General features: G+C 38.8%; 1 protein-coding gene across 7 annotated transcripts in view; it reads left to right on the top strand.

The window, feature by feature from the left end:
• Positions 1-22,995, top strand: part of PRUNE2 (prune homolog 2 with BCH domain) — a 218,409-nt gene extending 195,414 nt beyond the window's left edge. For 2 of the 7 annotated variants that reach the window (XM_059656949.1, XM_059656951.1), the window contains 8 exons: positions 5-107; positions 754-885; positions 2,013-2,099; positions 5,951-6,049; positions 9,305-9,340; positions 9,872-9,910; positions 14,699-14,746; positions 19,792-22,995. In XM_059656949.1, the coding sequence (XP_059512932.1) occupies positions 5-107; positions 754-885; positions 2,013-2,099; positions 5,951-6,049; positions 9,305-9,340; positions 9,872-9,910; positions 14,699-14,746; positions 19,792-19,822 (575 nt within the window). In that variant the 3' untranslated portion in view covers positions 19,823-22,995. Of the gene's footprint in view, positions 1-4; positions 108-753; positions 886-2,012; positions 2,100-5,950; positions 6,050-9,304; positions 9,341-9,871; positions 9,911-14,698; positions 14,760-19,791 lie in introns of all 7 variants that reach the window. The other 5 variants (XM_059656954.1, XM_059656950.1, XM_059656952.1 and 2 more) reach the window with 5 other exon arrangements.
• Positions 22,996-23,232: the final 237 nt, after the last annotated feature.

Below are 23,232 nucleotides of genomic sequence, written 5' to 3'. Positions count from 1 at the left end.
CCAGGATACTATGGGGATGGCCTAAATGCCATCATTGTGTTTGCCGCCTGTTTTCTGCCAGACAGCAGTCGGGCGGATTACCACTATGTCATGGAAAATCTTTTCCTGTGAGTGATACTTACAACAAAGTGCTTTGAGTTAATGTCTGTGGGCATGTATGGCAGATCAGCATCTTTAATAAAAGGAAATAAGTGATGTAGACTGTGCTAAGCCTTTGAGAAAAAAACCAATGAAATCTCTGTCTAGGAACATTGCTCAAGAGACTAAAACCTTTAAAGTCACTCTTGTCAGTAGAATGGATTGAAAACTAAACAAACACAGCTTGGCCTGCATTTTAAAATGCTGTAACATTTCCTCTGGGTGAAGTGTTAATATTTGTTCCCCGATAACATGTTCTTAGTCAACAGATGAGAACCTGGCTTCGTTTAGATCTGCCCTTATTTGATCTGGGTTGCCCTTAGTATATGATAACATTGTTGACATTTTTGAAAATTAGGTTTCTTACCCACACATATTTTTAGTGTACCTGCATTAAAAAAAAGAAAGAAAAATAACTGTATATTTAAACGAATAGTACTCACTCTCAGAAATGATCTTAGGTAACTGCATTCTTCTCCAGGTGAAGAGGTAATATGCACAACCATTCTCAAACGTTATAAACCCTGTCATTTAAATGTTATCTAATGATGGTGTAGACAAGATGAAGTATTTCATGTGGGAACTGAAAACACTCCTCTTCCTTCCTGTGATCAGATATGTAATAAGTACTTTAGAGTTGATGGTAGCTGAAGATTATATGATTGTGTACTTGAATGGTGCAACCCCAAGACGGAAGATGCCAGGGCTGGGCTGGATGAAGAAATGCTACCAGATGATTGACAGACGGTAGGTGGGCTCCATTATTTAATCCCTAGTTTTACTTTCTCAATAATTCCTATTTCTGACTCCCTCTTAGTCTACCAAAGTGCAGTTATATTTTAGGAACATTGAATTATGCAGAGTTGAGATAATAAATGATAACATATTAATCAAAGTGTCACTTGGTGCCCCAAGCAAATCCTCCCCCGATTTTGTTAAATGTTGTAGTGTCAGATCTAATGACCAAACTGTGCTTTAAACTCTGCATGTTATTGCCACATCGAGGCGCAATTTGAGCTAAACCAGCATCTACAATTCTCTACTGGTGCCATGTGATCTTGATGCTATTAATCTGCATTGGGTCTATTGTGATTTTGGAAAATGTTGAGCTCTTATTTCAGAATTCACTGTTAATTCATGTTAACCACTAGCCCATAAGGTGCCTTTGGGTGCCTCTTCTTCAAGATACTTTACTTTCATTCGTACTGGTTTTAATAGAACAAAACACATTATTGCCATGTACAGGGAAACGGTCATAATAAACATACCAGTTTATGATATCTATGATGGGTGTGGCATCCACTTAGATGTAGCTCCTTACATAACAGCACATGAGTGCCCTGTTACAGTAACTAAAATCCGTTTAATGATCCAAACATTCATAAAGTAGCATTACTAACGCTGAAAAATGTGCCTGAAAATCAAGAATATTAAAATGGCAACCTGCAGGCCAAACAACCACTTGATATATGGTTTCTGTTTTCACTGTATGTAAGAAGACACCAAGGCTCAGAGATCAAATAAATTAAGTTGCTTGTAAAAGTGTACTTTTCAAAATAGTAAAGATAACGCTGACAAAAATGAAAAGCATTGTTAAGCAAAAATATGCCATGATGGTTATAGATTTATGGACTCTGTGAATACAACCACTTAAGTTTATATTTATTCTGAGAAAATAATGCTTGGATCACAAAAGTTTCAAATTACATATCAAAAAGCATTTTTTATGAATTATGACTATTCTATACTTTCCCTATTGGTAATAGCAACTTGCCCAGAACTCTGTGTATATATTCTTATTTGGGAACATGCTTTCTTTTTTAATTCCCACTAAAAATGGGTTATGAGTAATTGTTTTTCCTTTTTCAAACTAGGTTGCGGAAGAATTTGAAATCATTCATCATTGTTCATCCATCTTGGTTCATCAGAACACTCCTTGCAGTGACACGACCTTTTATAAGGTTTGATTATTATTATAGTAAAAGTAAAAGCATTATTAGTAGATTTTTTAAAATTAATTGACCTATAAACAAGAATTCATAAACTAAGAGGGTATTTAGGAAGATATTTGCCTCTGCCTTTCCTGGAAAGATACATTAGACTATCCAGAGAGAGACCCTAATTAAGAGTGAGCATTATTTCATAATGATTGTTTCACCGCCAATTATTATAAAGCATGATCTCTATGTGGGTTGCTGTAAATATAAAAGATGACAGGGTGGGTTTCCATGTCACCTTACACAAAGGAATAGACAATACTTTTAAAGTGATATATGGTAAAGAGAATAGAAAAGACAGAGTAACATGACAATAGAAAATAAAGACAAAAACCAAGGACAGAAGCAAGAGCCATGTCTTATCTTAATTGTTCTATTTTTGTTGAACAAATATCATGTGGGTCACCAAAGTTAGGTAAAGAGTCTGGGTAGCCTTGTTGACAGCTGTTTTAAATCTCCCATGAGGATTCTCAGTTTCCTTTTGGTTCAATTCAGTGATTATTTTTTCATCATTTATGTTGTCCCACATGCTATATACCCTTACATTTTGGGAATGCACAGAAAAGTAAGATAGATGTCATAATATAGAAAGACTTGGAACAGTTAAATGAAGGGGATAGTATGCATTTTCTAGAGAACTTTAAAAATGTAATAAAATAAACTATTGCCTAACATCAGGATACAGATTAGATAAACTGACGTTTTTCTACCTCAGAGTTATTGATGAATCCCTAAGCAAAATTCTGCTAACCTTACTTCTGGAGAAAAAAAATTGAGGTTAAAATTCCCTCCCCCTTTTTTTAACATAAATTTTACTGTGCCTTCCAAATTCTACCTTTTTTGCTCAGCGTTCACTTATAATTATTTAACATTCCCATTTTCTACTTACGACAATTGAGTGGCATGATTCAATCTAATTTTCCTCTGACAAGGTTAGCTCTTTGCTATGCCATGTCAAATTGCCTTAAAAATAACATGAAATATTTAAAGTATACAAAGAAACATTTATTTTAATAATAGCAGAAAATCCTTTGACAAGGAGTAGGAATTCATGTACAGTGAATAGCTTATAAAAAGTTTAATGTGTAAAAAGTAAACATTAGAACTGATATGGACTTGATGATTTTTTTAATAATTCAATCTTTACAAAACAAATATTTCTTGTTGATAAATCACAAAATGTTTATTACTATAAAAATATTGAAAATTGTTAAAATTCAACATTTATTGAAGGTAGTTTCAATACAGTAATAATTACAACAACAACAATAGCAAATAGTGTTGTGGTAAATTACATATAATAATGGCTTACATTTATTGATGCTTACGTGCATTATTTCATTAATATATGGATAGCCGATATTTGCAAATATCTGAAGGAAGTACTGTTTACTATTTTCATGATACAGGAAAAAACCCTGAGAATCAGTGAGGCCAAATGAATTGTCTAAAGCAGGAGCCAGCAAACCCACGGTGTAAGGGATCAGATAGTAAATATTGTAGGTTTTGTGGGCCGTATCGTCTCAGTCACAAGTACCCAACTCCACCATTGTGGGGCAGAAGCAGCCACAGACAATATATAAACAATAAGGACAGCTGTGTTTCAGTAAATCTTGATTTATGAATACTGAAATTGAATTTTCTAAATATTTTACATCACAAAATATTCTTGTTTTTGATATTTTTTTCCTACCATTTAAAAAATATATAACCCATTCTTAGCTCAAGAACTGTAAAAAGCAGTTAACAAGTTGACTGTGGCCTGTGGGCTGCAGTTTGTCAACCCCAGGTCGAAAGTAACATGTAAGTGAAACTCAGGCTTTGAACCCATTTATCTGTCTAATTCTGAAGACCACACATTTGTACTTACACATTGTATTTACAGTTCCATCATGTAATACTCTCTTTTAATATCCCCCTTCTTAATCAATTCACATCAGTGTAACCAACTTTTACACCCAAAAGAAGAGGCCACTTAAATGTATTTTGGGTCTATTTTATAGGTTGTTGGTAGTGTGTGTTCACCCAAGTCTTAGCAGGGCTAGAAGTGACTGTATGGAGAGGAAGGTTGCTCACAAGGCATAGCCAGTGACCCAGGGTCAAAACTGCAAGTAAAATGCTAAAAGTAACTACTATGAGAGAGGTATATGACACATTCCTTTTCAAAAATGAGTAGCCTGTTGTGCCAAGCACTGGCTGGGTGCTGGAGACTGATGAATTAAATAGCTTGGTTGCTGTCCTTAAAGAGGGCAAAGCAGGCAAAGGCATACAATAAACAATTAGAAAGCAGAGTACAATTAAAGCACAATGCAGGGTGATGACTCAAGGTGAGGGGGAGTTCTGGGATCAAAGGTGGAGAAGGCTGAGGGTTGCATTGAGAGAGGAGCTTTCCAGAAGAATGAGCCTTCAAGGTGAGTTTTCTAAAGAATACATTCTTCTTGATTTCAGAGAGAAAGGGAGAGGGAGAGAGAGAGAAACATCAATGATGAAAGAAAATCATTGATCGGCTGGCTGCTTCCTGCTCACCCCACACTGGGGATCCAGCCCGCAACCCCGGGCATGTGTCCTGACCGGGAATCAAAACATGATCTCCTGGTTCATAGGTTGACACTCAACCACTGAGCCACACTGGCTGGGCAAGGTGAATTTTGACAAACTAATAGGATTGGCTCACTAAAACCAGGTAGAGGAAATAGCAGGTACAAATATACCAAGAAGGAGAGGAGGTGGCATGTTTAGAGAACTGTACATTCCAGCGAACGTAACACCGGAGATGGAGGTTTCCCCTTGCGTGCCTACTTCCTCCCACTCACTCCATTCACTCTGTCTTTTATCAAAACCTGAGTCTGGCACAATGATCTGGAGGAAGGAAGAGGTCCAGTGTAGCATATCATTGGCAGTGTGCGTTCACCCAGGACTCATCGGGAGGGCTAGAAGTGACTATACGGGGAGGAAGTTGCTCACAAGGCACAGCCAGTGACCCGGGGTCAAAACTGCAAGTAAAATGGAAAGATAGATCTATAGAGACATGACCTTGAGAAGCTTCCTGCTAGAATGCACAGTAGTTGAAACAGAAGGAAGTACAGTTGGCGGACCGCTCAGCACAATCCCAATAGACTGGGAGGACCTTTTCATTTGAAACCATCTGAGAAAATTCAATGCTTGATCAAGTTCCCTTTCAAGTGGAATAATAATGCATTTTTAAAATTAGTTTGCAATTACACCAGTAATAGAGACATGCATTCTTATAAAACATCTAATCATTTAGATGGAAGTGGTTTGTAATTGAAACCCAATCTTTGGAACCGGTTTTTAACTTTGGTTCATCTGGAATGAACTCTCAGACTAAAACTTTACAGAAAAATTTTAAAAATATTTAAAATGTAACTAAAACTAAAAAAAGAAGAAGAAGAAAATGACAAGATTTTTGTTTGTTAAAAACAAATAAACAAACAAGCAAACCATAACCAGTGACAGTGCAGAGTGGCAGGAACCACAGAAGGTCATGTGATGTGTGGTCCAGAGTATAAATCCAGGCTTTGCTACTTACTGATGGTGGGTACTTAACTCCCTGTGTCTCGGTTACCTTATCTTTAAAAAGAGAATAATAAGAGTGCCTACTGCACTAGCCTGTACTAAGAAATAAATGAGATAATTTATATAAACCACTTAGTCTCTGGCACATAGTAACTACTCAGATAATGTATCCTTTCTGCTCAAGAGAGTGCTGGGACAAGGTATTAAGTATATCAGGATTTTCAAGAAGGATGAAGGAGCAACTACTCATAGATTTTTCTTTCCTTCCTTTTTTTTAGTTCAAAATTCAGCAGTAAAATTAAATATGTCAGCAGCTTATCAGAGCTCAGTGGGCTGATTCCAATGGATTGCATCCAGATTCCAGAGAGCATCATCAAGTAAGTCCTGATGGTTCTGAAGATTTGGTAAGAAATATTGCGTGTTTGGAAAAGGAGATTGGAAAACAACTCATTTCTTCAGTAGTGGGGAAATGGCATTATCTTATGGTTAAAAGAAATATTAAATATTCTCCAGTAAAATATATATATATATATCTTAGAACTCAAGATTACTGTTCTGTTCTTTTAGATCCTTTTTTACATAATCTTTCTTTGGAAGTATTGACTAGTGCTCATTTTCACTCTGAATATTACTATCATTTTGGAGAAAGCATAAATTTAACACAGTCAGCACCTCTGTTACTTGTGTCTCCCACTCCACACAGACACAATTGGGTGTGAGCATAGCACAGATTTCTTTATCGTCTTATATAAAGTTATTTGTCTGCATAACCCTAGGGAAAGAGGGGGGAGGAGAAGTAACCTTTCTCTGTTTTCTTCTGAATCCTTTTCCTTCATGGTTCCCTTCAGGTGAAAATAAGGCTGAGTGGTGAGTGGCAGTTAGGGACAGTTCCTTACTCAGCACAGGGTAATGAAGGCACCAGCGCTGATGCCGAAGGCCACAGGATTGTGCTACAAAAATAGGAGTATGAGTTAACTAAACAACCACTTGGAGCTGGAACTTAAAAACACAGATACAGGAGAGTGAATACTCCTCTTGTTTCATGGTTGCAAAGAACCATTGCTTTCTGTGGGCCGTGTTTTGTTTCACTGTGTCTAATTCCCTCGTTTTTTATTTGAATCGAATTGAGAGGAAGGTAACCATCAGCTCAAAGAAAACAGACCAGGATACCCCATCTTTCTTCAGAAGATGGATAAGAAAATGAACCTTCCAATCTGGGCACCCCCATAAAAATAAATAGTCCTCATTTAAAAAAAAAAAAGGCATAGAAACTGAAAGGGAAGGATTCTCATTTAGTGTGTTTCTATGCCAACTGCACTCTATATCATTCACAGATATGGGAAGACACGTCAGTAAAGAGAAGTTGCTCGTGCAAAGAATGAGTAGGAACAAGGAAAGATGGAACTAGAATAGGTTTGGCTGGCAGCCGAGTTCCTGAGCCCTTTCCTAGTAGTTTCCTTCTCCTCCTTTAATGTATCCATCCAAAGTCAAAGCTCAGGAGTAGATGCCTTTGATTTCCCTACATCCCAGCATCAGGCAAGAACCCAGGGTACTGACTGGGCTTAGAGTGGCAGTTGGCTCAGCTGAATCAAGCAGAGTGTTCGTAACGTCCCAGCAATGGCTCTCATCTTCTTTAGCTTCTAAGGTTCCCACAACCAGCACACCTCCCAGCTCTGGCCTGCTGCTTCAAAATGGTGCGCCCCATCTCAAAAATCAACTCCTACTCTTTAAATTAAAAGAAAGTACTGGAGCACTCACCTCCTAAAATACTGTCTCTATTTGTAAAAAATGACAAGGACAAGTGAAGTGAGCATTGTCCACACTCTAGGCAAGTGATGGTGAACCTATGACATGTTTGTCAGAGGTGACACGCGAACTCATTTTTTTGGTTGATTTTTCTTTGTTAAATGGCATTTAAATATATAAAATAAATATAAAAAATATAAGTCTTTGTTTTACCATGGTTGCAAATATCAAAAAATTTTCTATATGTGACACGGCACCAGAGTTAAGTTAGGGTTTTTCAAAATGCTGACACGCCGAGCTCAAAAGGTTCGCCATTGCTGCTCTAGGCAAATAAGGTAATGTTTCTATAGGTTGGCTATTGGAAAAAGATGAGAGAATGGGCTTTGGAAGCTTAGTATTAGATGTGAATTTTCCTTACTGGCTCTAAGTGTCTCTGAGACTTCAAGCAACATATGAAAACTCTCTGCGTCTCAGCCTCAGCCTCAGCCTCCGTGTACTGGAGAAGTGAGGCTCAGGCCCTGAGGACCGAATGAAAACAAAGTACACAAAGCATTCAGAAAATCTCCTGGCACAAAGTTGGTGACCCAGAATGTTATTTATTATAATCATGTTGCTTTTAGAGACTCACTGTCATGTGAGAAACTTTAGTTGAAAAGTTAAACATGCCCTTTTCATTCATCTACACACATTCGTTTCCAAGGGCTCCATTAAAAAGTCACTTCAGGAGGAAGGGTTTCATTTGGAAAGATTTTCTTCTGGAGAAAGAAATTTACAACCACTCATGTCCTCCTCATGTATCCATGTTATCTCCTGTCTTCCATAACCCGTCTCCTCTGGTCGGCTTTTCTGCCATTTTTGTTACTGGCCTTCATTGCTTCATTTTCATGTTATGCCATTTTCAAACTGATACAAGCCATAGCTCCGTCCTATCACTGTGTAACGGTCAGAGTATCTGATCTCAACCAATCCCAGCAGCGATATTCAGCTGGGATGGAGCTTGTCATCAAAGGGCTTAAATGAAAGAAACACTTGCCTAATCTGGAATCAAACTTCTCGTCACTGATTATAGTCAATTCTTGTTATTTGCTAGGGTGATGTTCTAGAACACCAAAGAGCAAATACTAAACTGTTGTTCCTAGAGGAAGTACAGGGTTAGGTTCCTTTGAGCCTCTGGTCACATTTTCATCAACCAATTAATATATAGCCTTGTTTTATGTGTTTCTGTTTAAAGATACCTTGCTAGATATATATTGCTGATTCATTATTATTGAACTCATGGCCAACAACACTATAGAACCAAGTTTATCTAACACACATATATTCCCCATAAGGTACAACCCAGCCTTCTTGTGCTTGAGATCACTACACAGCATTTTATCACTAGGTTTGGGGGCCATTTTAAATGGCGAAATACCAACAAAAAGCAAAACAAACGAACAAACCCCAAACCATGGCACTTAATAGATGGCAAAAAGGACACATGTTTACAGCATGAGAGCTAAAACAAGAAGGCAGAGCCTCACCTGCCACATCAGCTGGGCAAGTGCACATCAGGTGGCGCACATTTCCTGCCGCCCTAAGGCCATCCACAAGTGATCAGGTAAAGGGCCACAGGTCTTGAGTTGGGGGTTGCAAACAAAGGTTAGCAAGTAGGTGAATTTGCAAACAAAATCTGCAAATAATGAGGATTGGCTGTCTAACATTAGAAATCCTAAATCATTGGTTATATCTAATTAAAATAAGATTTCTCCCAAAATGCAATGGGATTACTATTTGGGTAGGCTTTTTCCTCTCATGTTCTGACTGTTCTTTAAAACATTGACCTGTCTTTTCATTTTCATCCGTTGGCTCATTTTCCTCATTGCATCCATTTTTTATCTCATAAGGTACGATGAAGAGAAATCTCATAAGAGAAGTGTGAGGTAAAAATCTCTTGATCTACAAGTCATGCTGGACCCTCTGTGTGTGTGCACCATTGTCTTATTCGTGGGTGACCTCAACATGCTACCAGAGCCCTTGCACCAGTCCCTTGTGTATACCATTCTCGGTCTTTGTCTTGTGTGTAAAGCTGTTGAGGTCAACCTAATTTGCAACTGAAACCTACTGAACAGATACATCCCTGACTTGGCCCAAGCTGCAAGCTAACTTTAACTACTCAATAGGCTGATGTGGATGTTTTCAGCTTTTTTCAGCCAGCATGTTTCCGATCTCCTTGCAACTTTCATATTCACCATTATGAAGGATTTTGCAAAGTAAACATATGTAAACACTGAATGGGAGGAAATGACTCCATATTTAATTGAAGGATTGTCTCTCAGGGCTCCACAGGATGGTTTTTGAAAGCTAATCCGCTCCACTTACGTTTGGCTCTGCTTTGCTGGGTGACTGTCTCACGCTCTGCTTGCTTTTTTTCTTTGTTTTGTTTTCTACATTGATGCTTTTTGCTCATGCAGACTGGATGAAGAACTGAGGGAAGCATCAGAAGCAACTAAGTAAGACTTGGTTTTCATTCAGCAGCTGGCGTGGTGTTGGCTTGCATTTCAGGAATGAGTTGGGAGAGCCTGCATGCGGGTGTTGTATTTTTTGCATCCTGATAATAACGCTGCTGTTTAGAAGTTCCCTTTGTCTGTGATAGACACAGTTGCAGTTATTTGTCCTATAGCCTATTTCCCCCAGAATCTTGGGTTATCTTGAAGAACGTATTTGTTACTGTTGTTTAACTTTTTTTAAATGCACATGCAATTTTATGCACCACAGCAAAAGAATACATCACAGGTACACACACACACACACACACACACACACACACTATAATAATAAAAGCGTAATATGCTAATTAGTCCAGACATCCTTCCGGATGACCTTCCTGACAAAGCTGGGGCTGTGAGGGAAGCCCGGGTCCCAGGTGCCAGAGGGAAGCCGGTCCCAGCAGGCCTACTCTTGCATGAATTTTGTGCATTGGGCCTCTAGTGTATATATAACACATATACTATAACGATCATCTGGATGTTATATTGGGGCAACAAAACCTTACTAATGGAGAGAAATGATACAAGTGGAAATTATTTTTGTAGAACCAGTTTAATGACTTTCCAATACTATTTTTCAAAACCTTATTTAGTGACTTGGAAATATTGCTTAATCAACAGCTTTTGAGCTGTTTGGCTAAATAGAAAAAAAAACCATTGCTCACTATTGTTAAAGTATAATTTTCAAAAAGGCAAAATCATTACTTTAACGCAAATATAAAATGAATTCATGCCAGTGATTTTATTTAACTAATTACTTAATGAAGGAACAAGTACGGTGTTAAAACCAGTTCAAAGAGCATTTCTGAAGCTAAAGATCAATAGGCAATTTATGAAGGAATGTTAGGATAAGATTGTTGGTTTAGGTACAAAACTTATTCATGTTCAGCAGGGCAATAAACAACCTTAGGGTTATCTTTTACTAGAATGCTGGACAACATTATTTGCATCTCTGCTCAACAAAAATCTAAAAGTGAACCTCTGGTCCCAAGAGTTGTAAAATAAAATAGTCCTTCAGTCCACTCAGCACTGCTTTGAAAGAATATCCAGTAATTTCCTTTTTTTATTTCCAAATTACAAATAATTTTTCCGACACTATATGTTAAATGGAGACAAGTACTATTTGGCATGTTTGCTGTATTTCTCCATTTCAAATGTTGCTTACACTGTTAATTTTTATGACCAGCTCCCATTTTAACAGACATTGCAAATGCAGGAAATCTGGACAATGTGCAAACAGCTACAAATTCTGTATAAATAAGATCTTAATTAGTGGCATTTTTCTGCAGAGATGTAAATGCCAATTCCTCATACAAACAATCCATTTAGGTTTTTTTTTTCCTATGGCCAATTTTTATTGCACGTAATCTGTAGAATTATTTCCCTCTAGTGTGAATCTTTTGGGTTAAAAATTCAAGGAAAGTTTTTTGCTTTAGAAAGTTTAGCATTAGGGTAGTTTACTGGTACAATATTTCTATCCTCTAGTTTTCTTTTAACATAACTAACACCCAGTTAAACTAACAATACTCAAAATTATGTAAATTTTTACTCTAACAAATTCTTCTTAGGCTCTAACTCAAATATTAAAAACAAGAAGTTGTGGAGGGAAGATATTAGGAATCAAGGAACCAAATGTTGGTGTAATGTAAAGCATTCATTGGTACTCAAATTGCACTGTGACATGAGATTCCCCAGAGAGAGAAACAGTAATGAGTTTCTCGTTAAGATTCTTTTTTAAAAATATATATTTTATTGATTTTTTACAGAGAGGAAGGGAGAGGGATAGAGAGTTAGAAACATCGATGAGAGAGAAACATTGATCAGCTGCCTCCTGCACACCCCCCACTGGGGATATGCCCACAACCAAGGTACATGCCCTTGACTGGAATCGAACCCGGGACCCTTTGGTCTGCAGGCCGACGCTCTATCCACTGAGCCAAACCGGTCAGGGCAAGATTCTTTTTAAAATATATATATATTTTTATTGATTTCAGAGAGGAAGGGAGAGGGAGAGAGAGATAGAAACATCAATGTTGAGTAGAATCATTGATCACCTGCCTCCTACACACCCTCCACTGGAGATTGAGCCCGCAACCCAGGCATGTGCCCTGACCAGGAATTAAAACATGACCTCCTGGTTCATAGGTCAACAGTCAGCACTGAGCCAAACTGGTCGGGCTAAGATTCTTTTTTTTTTTTTTTTTTTTTTTTTAAGGATAACATATTTATGAAATTAGAAAGTTTTTCCAAGACAAAAAATGGGGGGGAACTGACATCAATGATTTTCCAGCCAAACCCATTAGAAAGTCAGATTGCCATGTTTTTTCATTAGTACCATATAATCTTTCCCCTTTCAGTAGACTTTTCCCCCCATCCATATTTTTACTCTTCCTGCATAGCTACCATTGAGAAACAGTTATCATATTTGGTTTAGTTGTGTAGCTTTCTTTTTTTTTCTCTCACCCCCTTCCTTTCGTTCTCTTTCCTGTGCCCGACCCCTGGTCTCCCCAAGTTTCTAAATAGTCTCAGGTCATGCTGAGATGTCTTGATCTCCTTCCTAAAAGAAGCACCAAGCTCATCCCCAGTACATAGTAGATGCTCAGTAAATTTTTGCTGCATAAATTGATGAATATGCAGAAGATTAAGATTGTTGCTGTGGAGCAGTATTATTGTGCCTCAGAATAACCTGAAGCACTTGCTAAAACACTGCATCCTGGGCCTCCCAGCAAAGTTTCCGATTTAGCAGGCCCGAGAGCCTGTATTTCTAATAGTTCCCATTGATGCTGGTCTCGGGACCTTGCTTTGAGAATCACCACCTTAAAGTAATTGGCCACATAAAAATAATTAGATTTGTCTTAGGGGGCTCTATGCTCTGACTTTGGAATCAGTGGCTAAGCCACCTATCTGAATTCTCCTCCAATTGACCCTCCTTCTTTTGATGGTGACATTACATGTTATGAGAAATTGAAATATATTTGCACATTTGAAAATGTGCAAGGAGAAAGAATTTTACTCTTTGATCCCACCGATGATTGAAATGCCTCTGTATCCTACCATTCTGTCAAATTAACTACATCTTCTCAACAACTTTTCATCCTCTAAGGTGACCCCCAGATCCTTGGACAGACTGTGCATGATGATTTGGGGTTCAGCAAACACAGTCACTGCAGATCTGTGGTGAGCCTGTAGAAGCCAGATATCCCAGGTTCTTTCTATTAACAGACAAATGCACCCTGACTTTCTACATGACCTTTATTGGAAAGCTGCAGGCTGGCTCTAACCAAAGGCAAACATATACCCTGCCAGGGAACAAAACCTACCTGTCTGTTGTTTTGCTTTACTCCCACCTGTGTTTTCAAACATTCATTCTCTCTCCACATACACACACCGCCACCAGCACCTCTCACTGCCTTTCAGAAGGTGATTTCTTCAGCCTGCCTTATTTTTTAAAAAAACTTTACATCTATACAGAAAAAAAAAAAACTTTTGAAAGTTACATTGTATATAGGGGAGCCATTCTTAGGTTGAAAATGGTTCAAAATCCACCTGCTGCCTTTAGAGTGACAATATCTACTGGATGGCAAATTGCTGTTTTCGTTGGAAGAAGTATGCGAAGTTAAAAACCAGAAAAGCTAGCTTTGGAAGATTGCCCTTCCTTGATTCCAGTCCAGCTTTGCTAGGTTTTTCTAGCACACTGTCAACACTTGCCTGACTGTCCTTGTTCACTAGAGTTGCTAAATATACTCCGTGAAAATACCAGATCATCAGAGAGAAGGATGGGGAGACAGGGGGACGGGGGGAAGTGGGGGGCGGGGAAGCCCTCTGCCCTTCCCAGGGAGGGATAGCCTTTGGGCTTTAACATTGATAACCATGCCTCTTATTTGCAAATAGATACATAAATTTATGAAATTATTCACAGTATAAAAGGAATTCTCACATGTAAAAAAGATCACAGAATCCCTGTGTTTGTTTGCCAACAATAAAAGAGTTAACAGAGGAGAAAAAGTAAAAATTTTCATCAGAAATTAATAGAAAGCAAATCTAAAGTTTGCTAACAGAGGAATCGCACCAATATGAAATATCAAAAGCAGCCAATATTACACCAAAAAAGCATAAACACATTCATACACCCTAACACAACTTTTATTTCATGATTTCATAGGATTACATTTTTCTTTCTGGACATATTCAGTTCTGGTTATTGTTGGGATTCACTTGTCTTACCTGAACACAGCTCAGCTGTATGGTAGCAAGTGTCCTATTATTTTCCTGAAACAAGGACAAGGAAAGCTGACACTAGCATTTTTCCTTTTAGTGTCTTGGAAAATCCTCATTCTTGTGAAAATAGAAAGTTAAGTGTTTTTTGTAAGTGAAATTAAGCTGCTTGAGAGGGATTGTTCTTTGTATATAAAACATTATACTATTTGGATTATAAATAAAAATTTGCAATATGTTCCCGGAATCAGCTAGATTGGAAAAATCAGGAGGGAAAATGACAAGGACAGAAGAGCCCACTTGGAGGTGTTTGGAGTTTTCAATCCCCTTTATATATTTCTCAATGATGGGCAATTATTATATTTCGAAACTAACAGCAAAAGAATCACAGCTTAATTGCATCATTGCAGGTGTAGATATGTTCAATATTAGCAATGGGACAACATTAAGCAGTTTAAAATGCCCAAGTCTTTTGTGCTTGCAAAGTGTAACAGTGGAGAAAATGTTTACTGCTTCCTGTTTTTTCCTTGCACTCAGAACTAGCTGCCTTTACAATGATCCAGAACTGTCTTCTATGGAGAAGGAGTAAGAATTCATCGTCAGTAACAGCTCTGTGGTTACTTGCAGTATTGTATGGCTGGGCTCTGAAAGAAGCAGATATATTGAGGACTGGGTAAACCTCGTTCAGATGTTCAGCGTTCATGTTCTCCACTCCTGAAATTAGAAACTGAAAATGGACTGGGCCATCTTAACACCGTCTCGTTGGTCACCATTATATTCCTTATAGACAGCCGACGTTTAGACGTGGCATCCTATTTTTCCACTGCACACATTGGGAGAAAATGAATTTAGAGTTAAATGTAAGGGCATTTGTGTGAGAGGAACGCAAGTCTGCTTTCTGAACTAACATCACCTATTTTAACTAGTGAAAGTTGGGACTTCCATTTGAACTCAATATTTTGATGCATGGGAGAGAACTTTTTGTTTGTTTTGAAAATTCCAAGAGGCAGTTGAGTTTGGATGGGGCTGGAGGAATGATCTAGTCCATCTAGTCCTGTCCTGTGAGAGATAGAAATCAAACCCGTAGTGAGTTCTTACCACATGTCAGGCTCTATAAAAAGCTTCACACACACTAGCTGATTTTTATCCTCAGAATGAGCCTATGAGGTACATTGTATATGTAAGGAAAGAGCAGCCTAGGGAGATTGTCTGACCAGCCCAGTGTTTTACAGTCGTAAAGTGGCCCAGGCCGGGACTGGAATCTGCAGTGCAGTTCCAGTGACGGTGGTTTTGAAATCCAAGGGAAGTGGTCTTCATGCTGGAATGGGTGTGCAACCTCCGACCTAACCAAAGACTAGCGAGGACAAAATTAGGCGCCTAAGAAAACAGTTCATTATTGGCCTCGTCCGTTTCAGGGAATGAACTGTGGTCACCAACATGCTCTCAGAGGGAACCTGGCCACCCAGTTAGGGGCTCCTAGCCTGGTTTGAGTTGTGGAGAATTTTAACATTCTTCCCCCCAATCCAGAAGGAGGGGCAAACATCAGATTTAAATGTCTTAGCTATTGTCACGTTTTGTTTTCTTTGGGTCTCCTTTCCCTCGAGGTCACAAGGGAAGTTATAACATCACAGTGCAATCTTTCTCCAGTTGCCATGGTGACCTTACAGTTTAAGGAAGTTTATGCACACAAAAATCCATAGAAAAGTCCCAGCTGAAAAGCACCCAAGAACAAAGGCTGTCAAGGGACCTTTGAAATCACACAACTGTTTTTTTGAAGTTTACATTGTCCCACACCTTTGAGATGATGACAGTTGCTTCAAGCTAATTGCCACACAGAAATTCTGCAAAGAAAAATACCTGTCCCTTGGCCCAGCAGAATTCTTTTTGCAAATCTGACCTTTCTCTGCAAAACAGCGCCCCCCAGAGCAGAGTCCTGCACCCGCAGTTAATGAGCTGTGTGGACAGAATGTCACTCGCTGGCCTATGGCTGCTACATCTGCGGGCATACCCACTCCTTTGTCTACCTGGTCTGTTTTGTTCCTCATTTGTTTATAGTCCCTTTGGGGTTGGGGAGAGAGCAAAGCACTGCTTCTTGTTTGGGTTTGTTCCAGGGCTGGACATGGGAGAGGAAGGGATGCTGCAAATTACTAATGTTCTTCCTGCTTCTCAGAACTATTCTCCATGCTTCCCCTTTCTTCAGCCCTCTCTTGCCAAGCCCTTGGGAGGCACGTGGTCCTGGTGCAGACTGAGATCCGGGATGAGGGGCAAGAGTGGCTAAGAATTCTCCCTACTGACTTCCAGCCCTGGATTTCTGGCTTTCTTCAGTGTTAGAATAAGGGGCTTCGTTTTCCTTCTGGTTCCTGTGTGGAAGCATTTTACACCTTCTAGTACTGACTGGGTAAACTGCAAAATGGGCAAAAGCTCTTCCAAGGAACTCAGTCAGGCCGTGAATAAGATGAAGTGTGTCCTGACGCTGTAGTGGCCTCTCATTCTCTCAGAGCGAGAAGGGAGGCTATGCCTGTCTTCCCCCCTTTCTACCTAAACACAGTGTTTTTATCTATTATTAAACACTATATTGTCAGACACGTTGTAAGCAGCCTCATTTAACACGTTAGAAATAAAATTGCCTATAGGAAAATTGTCAGAAGGTTGCTAGCCTCACTGGAAAGTTATAGAAAACTATGCCCATTTGCCAAACGTGAGGAATATTCCTTTCATATTTCAATTCTGATTAAAAGTACGTGGGTTTTCTTTGTTGTTATTTTTCATTTGTTTTGTTTTGTTTTGTTTTCTAAAAAGCATACCATTTCTCAAAGTAGCCCGAGGTGCTGGCCTCCCTCACTTTTAGGTTTGGAAGTTATTTATTCAGACATGTCCTAAAACTTGCAACATGCCTTTTTATATTTTTACATTTTAAAAAAGCGTATATGATCCAGGGGATGTGCTTCTGTTTGCGGAGACTTAAATTAGTAGCATTGTTGGTAGCTTGATTAGCTCTACAAGGTAACTGTTGTCTCAAAAAATCTTCAGTGTGGTTTTCTGTATTTACTTAAAAATCGTTCACTTTTGACTGTCTCTTGCTTCTTCCATAAACTGGGGAAATAGGTTTCAATGGGTTTTGTTTGTTTGTTTACCCAAAGCTGAAGGGATAAATTAAACCCTAGAAGGTTTACAAAAAAGTCAGTATGAAAAATGAGATGCTTAAAAATGTGCATCATAGCATACGTGGGTTGTTTTTTATTGTTTGTTTGTTTTTTAAGATTTTATCAGGGGTCTAGAGGGTACGGAAAAAAAGTGACTGTGCACTTTAAACTTTCCAAGATGACGTCAAACATTCTGACCCACATTCACACTTTTCACACAGTTTGCCCCAAATGTTGGTTTAATATATATTCTCTTGGTCTGTGAGAGACACTGAATCATCACCATGGAAGAAAGAATAAAATCCCAATCATCAAATCAAACTTACTGCAGACTTCTGGTAATAACTGCAGCTGGGAAGTAGAATTGAAAACAAGATCAAGAAGGACCTGTTTTGTAAAGGCATGCTAGAAAAAGATCTAGGGGTCATAGTGGATAACAGGAGAACTCCGTGGTAAAACTCTGCAGATAAGAAAACAAGTCAGATCTTGAAGGCATAAAAAAGAGATTAATATCCATGATGACCTGACCTGCCCTGGCAGTTAACATGTCTGGGTCCAAAAACTTCTCAAGGAGACAAGATTATTATAAGTAGAGTAATTTTGCAAACATGATTTTCCCATTTCAAAGACACCAAGCTACTACTACTACTAATCTATACTAGTACTACTAATAGACATTTACTATGTGTTCACTGTGTACAGTTGAAAACACTTTAGACTTAATCAAGCTGTGAGAGATGATTGTTCTATTTTACAGATACAAAAATGGAAGCTTAGAGAAGGTAGGTAACTTGGCCAAGGCCCTATAACTAATAAGGGATAGAACTGCTGAGGGTGTTTCAAAGGAGAGATTCTTCACTACCTTAAGCTGGATGAGCAGGCAGTGTGGATCACCAGTGGCTTTATTTGCAAAGCTGCCACAAGGAGCACTGCTCAGGGGCTGCCGATTCCACAAGCAGAGTAACCCTTGCACTTCTGCCTCAGGAGGGTGGACCTAAGTGAAATCTGCAGATATTTCCCAGTGGCCCTTTTCAGCAAATGAATTTTTTCCTTTTTTCACGGCTGAAATTCCTCCTCTGCGTGTTCACTGAGTGTAGCTCTCTTCTCTGGTAGATATCAGAAAGTCATGATACGTTTGTTACAGAATTTACCAGGCCACCAAAAAATATACAGGAGTACTCGGAGATACAGGAAAAACCCACTTATTTCCAGATGTACTCGTACAGTGACTCAGGAGAGCCTGTTTCCAAATCCTGAGCAAACCAACATGGAGGAAGCTTTCTCTTTATACCCTTTGGTTTCTTTGTCCCCAAATAAGGATCAGACTTCCGGACCTTTCCCGGGCTTTGCAAAAAGCCCCGTGTGTTGGGGTGGGGGCCGTGAGACCACACCTAAAGGCCTGGCCTGGTGCCGGTGCTGATAACCCCCTCTGGGGGTTGTGTATGGTTCATGGTTTATGGCCTCTGTAAAATGTGAGTATTTAGGTAAACAGGTCTTGCAAGACCAGATAATTAAGGAAGGGGCAGTGACCAGTGATGGCGAACCTTTTGAGCTCGGCGTGTCAGCATTTTGAAAAACCCTAACTTAACTCTGGTGCCGTGTCACATATAGAAATTTTTTGATATTTGCAACCATAGTAAAACAAAGACTAATATTTTTGATATTTATTTTATATATTTAAATGCCATTTAACAAAGAAAAATCAACCAAAAAAATGAGTTCGCGTGTCAGAGATGACACACGTGTCATAGGTTCGCCATCACTGGACTAGACTATAGGCTAATAAGAATGTGCATTAGAGATACTGATTAACTAGGTACAGAGTCAGACTACTGGTCTCCCCCCAAAAAATGTCTTATTTTTCTCATCATGTTCACTCAGAGGCAAAAGAGAGACACAGTGGCCCAAGGACATTTTAGACTTATTCTCTAGATATTTGGGAACCCACTAGACATTCTTAAAAACAAGCTTATCTTAGGTTATAAGAATCCATCTCATTAAAGTAGGCTAACCCCTTTCAGACAAATCCTTTGGCACTAGAAAATGTTGGGGTTGGGTGTTTGTTTTTTATTTGCCATTGCTGTTTCATTGTTTATACTTTCTGACTATCACTCATCACATATTACTTATTTCAGGCAGATCATGTATTTGCCCCACAAGGAACAATCATTTACTAAAAATCGGTAGATCCCTTATTTCCGAAATGCAATAACATTCTTCATAGTAATCAATTTAAGGAACAAGGCTTAACACGGGTCTTTTGCCTCCTTCAATCACTTCAAAAGGTGTAAAATGCTTCCAGAAACAGTTTTGTAAAAATAAACAGGTTCCATCCTTTGTTCTACCCAATTTTTCAGTGTAAAAAACTTGCATGATGTGTTTTCAGTAAGTCCTCTGAGAAAAAAGAAGCAAACACATGCCACCCACAATCATTGCTGACTGTTTCTCGCTCCGTTTCTCATTTTTTTCTTCCTTTTTTTTTTCAAGTCTTGACCTGAAGTTAAAAGAGAAGCCCTAGTTGGCCGTGGCATAAAGAAGAGGATGCCTTTCTGCTTCGTGGTTCTGTTGAGACATATCTACCTGGAAGAGACAGGGCTGATGGTACTTTTTTCCCCTTTGCACTACCTGGTGCCATTCTAAGTTTCTAAGGGGAAAAACAGTAAGGGAATTTGTTTACTCTTAACATGTTTTATGAAATTGTGTGTGTTTTCCTATTTTGCCAATTATGTGCCTCAAACATTTTAGTTGAACCTTAGCAAGAAAGTAGGACCTTCCATTTTCATATTTTGTTTACCCGTGGTACAGTGGTATTTCATCTCTTAGACTGGTATTGACCAATAAGGTAACTTTAATTCACTGTTAATTATAAGTGGATTTGCTTCCATAGATTAGCTCCGTGGTGATGGTTTAAAATACCCTGGGCTCAACTCTCCCTGGAAATGTTGTCCCCACATAACTCCACTTTTAAAGTCCTAAACTTGTTTAACACAGCCAGAAACCAGAAATGAGTGAAACCACCCCCAACTAAGTATTCGCTTGGTTCTTGTCCACATGAATGAATTGTCTCTAACTTCTCAATGGGAAGCCAGGCTTTCTAGTTCACATCAAATTTATTTTAGTGATCAAATTGGGCATCATGTTTCCTGTGAATTTGTTTTTTTTAAAAAGCATTTCTCCAGTAAATGTTGAAGACTTTTGTATTGAGAAACTCAAGGATCATTGTCCACATTTTTGGTGACTGTCTGTGCTTCAGGTCATAAACTTAATTCAAGATGTTCTACTTTAAGTGCCAAGGACTTGAGGGTAAGCTGGCCCACTTAGAAATTCATTGTTTGGTACCATTCAGTTATCTGAATTTCTCTCATACCTTATAAAAAGTAATCTGCTTTGAAACACTGTAATCTGATCACAGGTTTAAAAATTAAATATGAGTATGTACTATCATTTGCAAAATATTCTTTTATAATTTTTATATGTCCTTTAAAATACCAATGTGATTTTGAATCTATGGGCCTCTTGCAGAAGATGACTACCACCCAATGTAGCCATCGCCTGTTTTCACCTGGCCTTCTAGTTAAGACTGGTTTTCACGTTTTCGGTTGAAAACATTTTCTTACTATTTTTATGACACCTGAAAATTATTCAACTTTCAGTGTTCATGCATAATGTTTTACTGAAACACGGCCACACAGATTTATTTATGAACTCTCTGCAGCTACACTCGTGCTGTAACAGCAGAGCTGAGTAGCTGCAATGGACCCCGTAGCCTACAAAGCCCAAAACATTTACAATCTTTACAGAAAAGTTCGCTGAGCCCTGCTCCAGCACATACATCCTCTGCCCCACCCCACCCCATTTGTATGTAGATATTCGTTTCTCTAACAGAATGCACAAGGAAGACTTCAAATGAACTTATTCTTAAACAATAAAGTTTGGCAGAAAAATACATGGCCAGCTGAAAAAGGTTGTGTTTACACGCCCCTCAGTGAAGCCTGCTGAGAAGGTTTTGGGCTGTTTGCAGGTGTTGCTGAGGTCCTAGTCTCACTCTGGGAAACTATTCTTAGTTCCCAGCATCACCTATTACTAATTAGCTAGCAAAAATAAACATGAAGTGGAGAATGGAGTTCCTCCATAATCTTAAGGTGGAAACTACATCCAGGAGAGCTGTCCGTGACACTGAGCCCTGGGTATCATAAGCTTTGAAATGCTGTGAAGTGGACTTTGCACAGGTGACTGAATTTCACTGATGTCATTTACTTCATGTCGGTGTCCCTTCCAGATATGTTCTCATACCTCCACAAGCCATAGTTATGTGTTCCCCTCTGGGTTTCTCTCAGCTGAGTATCTTATTGAACTGTGCTCTTTGGGGTCTTCTCCCTCATCACATCGGCTTGTCTTATAGAAAAACCCTAGAGCATGCCTTCTCTCACAGCCCAGAGCCACCTTTGGAAGCCCAAAGTATGCCTCTCCCAGAACTTAGTGTTGACATAAGTACGGTGACTCAATATTCCGGTTTGTCCGCCCACTTACCATTGTTGCCCTGGCATAATTATTAATGATGCTTCCTTTTGCTCAGTTATGTCCCATTTTGGAAGATGAATTACATGGTCCCCCTAGCCACAGGGAGTAATGAAGAATCCAGTGTTCAGCATAATGGTGAAGCCTGCGAACATAGAGTTGTTGATAGAGGGCTTTTGTTATATTCAGCCAGATGTGGCAACAATCTCACCATTCACATTTTCTTTGAACTGGTCCAGCCTTCTCATGGAAGACTACTCAGGTGGCATTCTGTTTGAAGTTTAACCTTCCTACACGGAAATTACAAGCATCTTTTCCAATCAGTGATTTTATTTGGGCTGTTCTATGGGCTGTATAACCATCCTGATAGTTAAGCATTTGCTACTTTATTATCTTAGAAAGACAAATTAATTTCATTGCATGTGCTAGAGAAAAGCTGCCATGTAAATTCAATCCAAATAAATAGAATCCTAGAAGAATCCTGAAGGATTAATCCCTAAAGCAGATAGGTATGCAGATGTAAACGTTCACATCATTAGCTATCTAGATCTTGCATTCTGAGCATTCTTGCTTTGGTTCTGACTTCTGGGAACTGTTTTGCACTGTTCTGCAGATTTGTAGTTAAGGAAACCAAGGGGCAAAAATATTTACTTCCCAAAGTGGCAACTGCTCTTTGCTTAGCTCCTTGATTAAGAGAAAGAACAAAAATTCTCCCCCAGAAGATACTGTCAAGGAGTGAGGGCAACAGCTGGGTGTAGAAGAAAACTCTGAAGTTCCTATTGAAGCCATACAATGATTCATGGGGTTATCTTTTAAGACATACTCCAAAATGCGTGAGGAAGTCACTACTCCAAGCCTTTGTGTTATTAAGATCCATTTTAAGTATTCATTTATGGTACTGTGTTTGCAGCGCTCATCTGAATCACAATGCCTCCGTAGTTTGCTCCCTTAAACACATTTATGTGTGCACAAATTAATATTTTATATATTTAAAAGGTTTTCTACCATGTATTGGGTTGCTCAGAGTAAAGTATATATTAGACTTTGTTTAGATAAATAATTAAATAAATGATCCTTAAATAGTATGAATTAATAATATAAAGATATGTAACAACACTATATATTTAGAGAGAGACTCTCTGTATAACTGAGAAATAAAAATTGATTCCACAAGTTATGGCTCTCTTTCTTTGAGAAGGTGAGAATCTTCCTCTAACCTCACTGTGGGGCAGCCTTATCCGGTTATCACTCCAGCGTGGCACTTGGTATTGAGGATAGTATAAGTTTTGGCTTTGTTGTTATCTAAATTTTATTCTTTTCACTTTTGCCTTCTATACCTCAGTGACAGAAGCTTCCAAAATGTGTGTTTATCCTCTGGGTGAGCCACGTCTCACGTTGGAAATGTCTCTA

Source organism: Myotis daubentonii, chromosome 11 (assembly GCF_963259705.1).
Source record: "Myotis daubentonii chromosome 11, mMyoDau2.1, whole genome shotgun sequence".
Classification (NCBI taxonomy): domain Eukaryota; kingdom Metazoa; phylum Chordata; class Mammalia; order Chiroptera; family Vespertilionidae; genus Myotis; species Myotis daubentonii.
Note: the sequence above shows the minus strand (reverse complement) of the source record. Positions and strands in the feature narration are given on the sequence as shown.